This window comes from Lycium ferocissimum, chromosome 6 (assembly GCF_029784015.1).
Source record: "Lycium ferocissimum isolate CSIRO_LF1 chromosome 6, AGI_CSIRO_Lferr_CH_V1, whole genome shotgun sequence".
NCBI classification, from domain to species: Eukaryota; Viridiplantae; Streptophyta; class Magnoliopsida; order Solanales; family Solanaceae; genus Lycium; species Lycium ferocissimum.
Window position 1 is genome coordinate 32,392,703 of NC_081347.1, and position 7,936 is coordinate 32,400,638.

Here is a 7,936-nt window from a genome sequence, read left to right on the forward strand (position 1 = left end):
TACATTCAAAGGACCCATATGATCATTAGACTCATCGACTTGTGTTTGCCTTAGTTTTTCTTACAAGTTCACTTATAAGCTACCGAAATTTCGACAAACATTTCCTCAGAACACGACACTCCCGAGATTCTCTCTCGGCTAATTTTCAATCAACAACTCCGGGAATTCAACCCCCAAACTATCAATAATCAAACCAACAATCATAATAGCAACATCAATAAGTGGTCCAAAAGGCACTTTAACACTAATAATTCCTTCCTTCACAGCTTGCCATTACTCCATTTATTCAAATAGACTTCATACATTCAAATTAATACAAATGATCATACGCCCACATATTATTCCTAGGGCTATTCAAAACACAACTCAATAACGTTTCGAACAATCCGCACAATATTCAAAATAATCCATTCAACACACCTTTGGACCCGAACCCACCAACTTTCATAGAGGCACAACATTATTTTCATCGAACAAGGAATTCTACTTGAATTACATCAACTCCTAAAAACAGTCCACACGGTTTCTAGCTTCAACTTGGGTCATTAACCTTCATTTTTTATGGTCGCAATTTCATAGCGACAATAACCAAAGCACTAAGTAACATTAGCTCAATACTGCTGTCCCAAAACAAATTCTTACACTACCAACACCAACATGTAATATTTCATGATTTTCATTCGTTTTCTACACATTAGAACAACGCACAAACATACTAATTACAATTAATCCACCTTCCTTACACAACATGACATGCACGGTCCAACATCTACATACATAATCTCATAGTTTTCATTTATTTACTACACATTACACCATCATACAAACATGTCGAATTCCATTAGTTCATCACTCCAACACACTCCACATACACACGGTAAGCACACACATACGGTCCCAACACACTACACCATATTTTCATGAATTTCTTTCAATTCTACATTCCACAACATATAAAAATCATCCACAACACATAAAAATAAGAATTGAATCTCACCTCTTTCCACCAACTTTTTCCCACGGCTAGCTTGTTGCCTTGCCAAACGAATAGTATTCTTGTCCCAACAACTACTCCACGACGACGGTGCCTTCTAATTAGTAGAAAAACATGAAGAAAGAATTTTTTTTTCATAATCAAATCTCATGGGGACTCCGTTCGCCAGCCTTTGGCCGTCTCCCCTTTCTCCTTTTTTTTTTTTTTTTAATGGCTTTAAGGTAAGGGATTAAATACCGTGTGACAAATGATCTATTGCCCGTAATCTTGGAGACCGATTGAATGACTCTTAAATGATCTTATAGGACAATGGGAAGTACAATGGTGTATCTCTTTGATCATAAAGGATATTACAAGGTTGGAGGAGGGATAATGAAGTGAGAGTGGAGCGATACCGAGGGAAGGAAAATGGATTGACAGATTTTTTGACTAACTTTATTATTTATTTTGCAGGTGAACATCATTTCAATAGTTACAAATCACTTCCAAGGAAAGCAAGACAGATTTTGAATACTGAAAAAACACATATGCCATACATCAGAATCATGCAGGCCAAAGATCATCAGAGTCCAGGAGATTAACGCATGCGGTAAAGGATTACGGCAGATGTCAAAGCGCAGAATCGAGGCCTAGAACACTTCTAGCAACATCGAATAAGGACTTTTGGATAGGTTACAACGGTGGTATTAGTGTGATTACATGCTTATTCGTTGTCACATGTCCAAAGGATCTTTTATACAATCATTCTTGAAGGAAAAGGTCAACACTACGTAGGTCCCATCAATCATAGAAACGGTGAACATGAGGAACTTTCTCTGAAAGAATTCTATTCCATCCTTGAAGCACGAATTTTAATTCAATGGTGTGGATCCATAGCACCCGGTGAGAGCTTGAGCTGTCAACATGGCATCAAGTCAAGGCCAAAGGATTTGCAATATACAAGCTCTTAGATTTCCTTTAGTTTGGATTCATGTATTATATTCCTTTATTTTCTGCATTTTTAGCTTTTTTTGTACGAATTTGATTTTTAATAAAGCACTATCGGGATACGCGGCGATTTGATTTTAAAAAATAAATTAAAAGAACCTTTGTTTTATCCCTCTCCCACAGGAGCACCTCCTCTTTTGCTCACTGCTTTACTAGAACCCACAATCGGGTTGGAGGTGGAGGATGCTTACCATCCGAGCAACCCCTCTCGTAAAACTATTGGTCTTTCATATCATTTTTTGACACATTATAAGTTTATATATTTGCTTGACATGACATATTAATTTTCTTATTAACTAACTGTCTTCTTCTCCATAGTAGCTTAATTAAATTCACGTAATATTTCCAGTAAGTACTTCATTCATATTGTTAGGAGATTGGTGGAGTAGTATAGGGAGCGGAAGAGGGACTTGCACATGGTATTCATCGACCTAGAGAAACCTTACAACAAAGTGCAAAAAGAGAGGTTCTATGGAGATGCTTGGAGGCTAAAGGTGTACCTGTGGCGTATATTAGAGTGATCAAGGACATGTATGATGGAGCCAAGACCAGGGTAAGGACTGTAGGAGGAGACTTCGAGGCATTTCCCCGGTTCGAGAGTTTGCATCGAGGGGATCGACTTCTTAGCCCATTTTTTTATTTGCCTTGGTGATGGATGGATTGACGCGACAAATTCAAGGTGAGGTGCCATGGTGTATGTTGTTCGCAGATGACATAGTCTTGATTGACGAGACTCGTAGCAGAGTTAACGCTAAGCTACAGGATTGGAGACAGACATTAGAGTCTAAAGGATTCAAGTTGAGTTAGACAAGGCATTGGAGTGCGGAGTTCGGTGGCGTACCTCGTGAGGTCGATGAGAAGTGAGGCTTGGTACCCGTGTCATCCAAAAGAAAGGAAGTTTCAAGTATCTTGAGTCTATTATACAAGGAAATGGATATTGACGATAATGTCACACATCGTATCTTGGATAGATGAAATGGAGGCTCGGCTTTCGAGTCTTTGAGGACGAAAGTCTGCACAAAAACTTAAGGGCAAGTTGCTAAAGTGGTGGTTGAAGGCAGAGCCCGTTGTGCGGGCGGGCGTTAGTCGATCAAGAACTCTCATGTGTAGGAAGATGAAAGTCGCGAAAATGAGAATGTTGCGGTGGATATTGGGCACACTAGGAGAGACAAGATTAGGAATTAGAAGGCATCCGGACAAGGTGGGAGTGGCATCGGTGGAGGACAAGATGCGAGCGAGGAGTTTGAGATGGTTTGGGCATGTGAAGAGGAGAGACATAGATGCCCTGAAGGCGGAGGTGTGAGAGAGGTTGGCTATGGACGATTTTAGGAAAGGTAGAGGTAGGCCCAAAGTGATGGGAGAGGTGATTAGACGGACGTAATGCGCAATTTCGGATTACCGAGGACATAACTTTAGATAGGAGGTTGTGGATATGACCAAGATTAGGATAGAAGGCTAGCAGGTAGTCTCGCTTTTTCTTTCGTACTGTAGGCGTAGTTTTTGCTTTCACCGTTTCTTTCCCTTGATTCCTGCTTTTATGTGTTGGGTCTTGTCTTTCCGTGCTATTTTATCATGACTTCTTCGCTATTATTTCTCATTTTCGCATTGCTTTTTGATATGCTTATCCGTATCTAACTTCTTTTTGCCACTGTTTTCCACTTGTTTTCTTTTGAGCCGAGGGTCTTTCGGAAACAGCCTTCCTACCCTCTCCAAGGTGGGGCTAAGGTCTCAGACACTTTACCCCTCCCCGTACCCCATTGTGGGATCTCCACCGGGTATGTTGTTGTTGTTGTACTTCCAATTCTTTCGTATCTTTCGATCACCATATTTCCATCTTTTACTCATATTAACCTCTAACTCAATTAATTGCCATTTCTATTAGGAATTGGATTACATCCGTCTTAAGTTCGGTGACAATTATAATAAAGTTAGCAATTTCATAGTAAAAGATTTATGAAACACAAAAATTTGTTTAAAACGACAATACGTCAGGCGACATATAAATTCTTCTCGTGTGTATGGAAAAAAACAAATATTTAGTTTTAACATGGAAAAGTGATTGATTATGGAAACAAAATTTACAAAAACAAAGAACTTAAAAGAAATTCCATGCTGTCTTTTAAGAAAATTACAGACAACATGTAATTAGGTGGACCAAAAGCAGTGTCTCACGATGCTTTGTTGGTCAATGAAAACACCGAGAAACATGTCATATGGAAAATTTAGCGATTAGTGATTTGTTCATGTCGTGAATCAACAATCTGATCATCAAATTTCTGTGAGTTAGCTTCGTGATTTCAAGAAGTGCATGATACCCTCAAAGCAATGGAGCTTAATCCGATGATGAAAACATAGTGGCGCCATGTAGTATACGAGCCATATCGCCAGACATATAAGTTTATGATGTGTCTAGAATAAATGACATGGCGTACCGTTATTTTTTAGGAAATTTACTTGCCATAGCTATCTCTAAGAGGTATTTATCGATACCAACTACTATTTAATTTATTTATATTTCGTAGCTGGGCGTGATTTTCTAATTTACATATCGTAGTTATACTAAATACATAGAGTTATTCCATTGTATCAAGCTTCTCCTTGCCTCTCTCCCTTTCCCTCTCTATTCATTCTCATACTCCTCTTCATTCCCCTCTCCGTCCACACAACAGAAGTTGAAGAACCATAAGACATTAAACAAGAACCTTATGTTGAACAAGAAGAATAAGAAAACGATGTCGAGAATAAGAAACAAGACATTAAGAAGACGAAGAAGAACCGTATCCGAAGAAGAGATAAAGTAAAGTGGCAACGACGAGATCCACCACCGCCACCGCCATTGTTGAGTCACCGGCGGAGGCGAGCAAATCTTCGAGGGGTCGGATTCGAGGCTTGTATTCGTTTTGGAGGAGTGTAGACAATCTCAAATTGAGCAAATACACTTGCACATCATTCTCCTTCTTGTATCTCACATCTGATTATATTTATGTGTATTCCATGGCTTCTTCTCCTTGTATTTTAGATCTGAGTGTATTCGTTATTTTTTTAGTGTAAATATAAGTTTAATGTGTTCGTCGATTGTATTTTTGGGCAAACTAGATGTATTTGACTGTATGTGTTATTTGAATGATCTATATACATAGGTTTGTATACAATTTTTCCGAGAAAACACAGTGTATCTGAATTTTTCTTGTTCGTATACAAATTTACCCATCATTGTTTGATACATCCGAATACACTCTATAGCAATGAAATACTAATAGACGACAACTCAAATACATTAAAATATAGTCGAATACATTCAACCTTTGCGACGTTCGGCGGCGACCTTGCTGATCAGAGCTCAAATACATTCAAATACAGCCACAATAAAAGGATATATCAATATATAAATGCACTGGAATTAAATAAACTGGAATACAATCATTTTGAATACACATGTATTCAAAGAAATTAAGGTTGCATGTATTCACATACATTCAAATACACACGACATCAAATAAGGTTGGATTTAACTGAACAGTGTATTCAAATACACTCAAATACAGCGAATTGCCCTAAACTAGCTACGAAATGTAAATACATAAAATGTAGCTACGAATTGTTAAAAACCCTTAAAAGGTAGTGGTTTATGTAAGTTACCCTAGTTTTTAAGGGTATAAGTGGCCCATCTTTTAGACGGCGGGGTATAAGTGGCCGATTTTTAGACTGAGGTATATTTGATCCCATTTGCAAACGGAGGGTATAGTTGCTCAATTTTCAATAGTTGAGGGGAAAATTTGGCCTTTTCCCCCTTTCTAAATACGATGTACTTCAATGAATAACTATTGCAGAAAATTAAAGAAAATAATACCTTCAGAAACAAAAAGGAAAAGTACAATCTTTACACATATACGGTAACTACAAGTAGCAATCACCAGAACGGAGTCAGCCTACCAAGGTGCTGAACCTCCATAGGTATCATTTTGCACAGAACTATGCGCCTCAGTTGTCCAGAACTGTGTTTCATCTTGGATAGCCCATAATTTTGTGCTTTCATCATAGTCGGTGCCATCCTCGAAACCAAAATCTCCATCATCCCCTGAATTATAACCTTCAACTTCAAACAATTTATCTAAACCATCAGAATGTTCAAAGTAGTCGTTGGCTTCAACTTCATTGGTTTGATTGAAATACTCATTCACATTATCACCTTTTGCAAAAGCCTTCCTTCTTTCTCTTCTAATTTGCTTCCCTTTCCTAACTAGTTTCATCAACTCATCTTTCACAACCAGCATTTCATCCCTCTCCAAAAGTTTGCCTCTATCATCATATCCTTCTACGAGAAAGACAGAATCTCTCTGACCCTTCATACTCACATAGAACAACTCAGGATGCCTTATCAGCATAGCCCTTAATCTGTTTGGCAACCCAAACTCCTTTCTAAAATGTGTCAAGTGATCAACCAAAGTCCTCTTCTCAACCATCATCCCCAAAACTTCTCTCACAACTCCACAAGCCCTCTTCTCAGCATTAATCGACTCTTTATAGAAATCGTTCACTTTTGTCCTATAAGGACACACATCCGGTAATTCTTTAAACTTTATAAGATACTCCTCATGCCGTCTCTTCAAATTAAGTCCCCTTCGAAGTTTTAAATGCTTGAACTTTAATGGCCTATCTACAATCAATCCAAGTGAAACATGGTCAAATTCACAAGACGGTAATGCATTCGCTAGAGCTGGATCACAAGAAACGAGCTCAAGGGAAGGACCGTATGAAGTGTCCACAACACGAAAAATATGAGGGTAGTCATTGCAAAGGCGAGATCGGAAATTAACAGGCAAACCAAGATCAGGCGCAATGTGAACTAGTTTGGATAGCAATAGCCTATGATGCGTCGTAAGCATTAAAAGCTTCTGTAACTTAGCGGCCAAGAAAACTGACAAACCCGATTTCAGTTCCATTTCTTTACGAAAGAGGGCAGCAGCATCAGGAGTGAGTCGAACACAGAGCTGAGAAAGTGGTTTCGTGGCGTTGAAAGGTGTAGGGGGTGTTGATATAGTGAAGAGCTCAAAGATTGTTGGATAACGATGAATCATCGAAAGGATAGAACGAGGTTGTGAAAGGGTCAAATAGCCACGACATTTTGAGAGAACATTTATTGGCATGAAATGCTTTGGTTTTGAAAGTAGCAGTGTTTTGAGCTTCTGAACGAACCTAATATTGTTGTTCTTGACAACATGTTTGTCCAATTTTCGATCTCGGACCAATTTGTGAGGTCCTGGATTAGAGCAAGTAATAGAAGTAGTTACATGTTTCTTGGTGAATTTACAGAAATGTTGGTCTCTGCTTTTACTGGGTAAGAAATCTGAGTGGAGCGGGAAAATGCTTTGGAGATGGATTTTAACTGGTAAAGTGAGCATCATTTGTATGGGAAAATGATCAAACAGTTGGTGTGCACTCTCAAAAAATTCCCCAAACTCACAGCTCATGATTTCCCATCATAAATGTTTCAACATAATTAAGACACTTAGGATGGAAATGAACATGAGATATTCCCTATTTGAACTTACTCGAAATAAGGAGAAGCTTAGAGTAGATTTTGATAGATTTTGGAACAAGCTTTGCTTGTCTACAAGGATGACCCTTCTAAACGAAAGGACATTCTTTTTTAAAAAGAAGAGAAAATAAAAGGTAAGAAGCCAGAAAATATCTTTTTCAACTTAAACATAAATATTTCATTGAGGGAGAAAAATGTATTAAATATAAGGAATAATTTCGGAAATCTCCTTCTAGGTTTTGATGAGTAATACTAATCTTACTTATGATTTATGATATTATGTTTGTCTTTCTTATTTTGATTTTTTGTAATAATTTTTTAATTTATTTATTTTGATGTAAGAAAAATTATAAGTTGACTAATTCTCCATTTTTAACATTAAAATCATTTAATTAATCAAATTAATAAATATTATA

The 7,936-nt window shown here is 37.8% G+C and overlaps 1 protein-coding gene across 1 annotated transcript; it reads right to left on the reverse strand.

The window, feature by feature from the left end:
• Nucleotides 1-5,809: 5,809 nt before the first annotated feature.
• Nucleotides 5,810-7,703, reverse strand: LOC132059620 (protein WHAT'S THIS FACTOR 1, chloroplastic). The gene has a single exon (XM_059452276.1). The coding sequence runs from the start codon at nt 7,450-7,452 to the stop codon at nt 5,911-5,913; it is 1,542 nt and encodes a 513-aa protein (XP_059308259.1). The 5' UTR covers nt 7,453-7,703; the 3' UTR covers nt 5,810-5,910.
• Nucleotides 7,704-7,936: the final 233 nt, after the last annotated feature.

Excerpts from the sequence above, each read along its gene's own strand:
- LOC132059620 (XM_059452276.1), bottom strand. The coding sequence starts at position 7,452 with ATGAGCTGTGAGTTTGGGGAATTTTTTGAGAGTGCACACCAACTGTTT.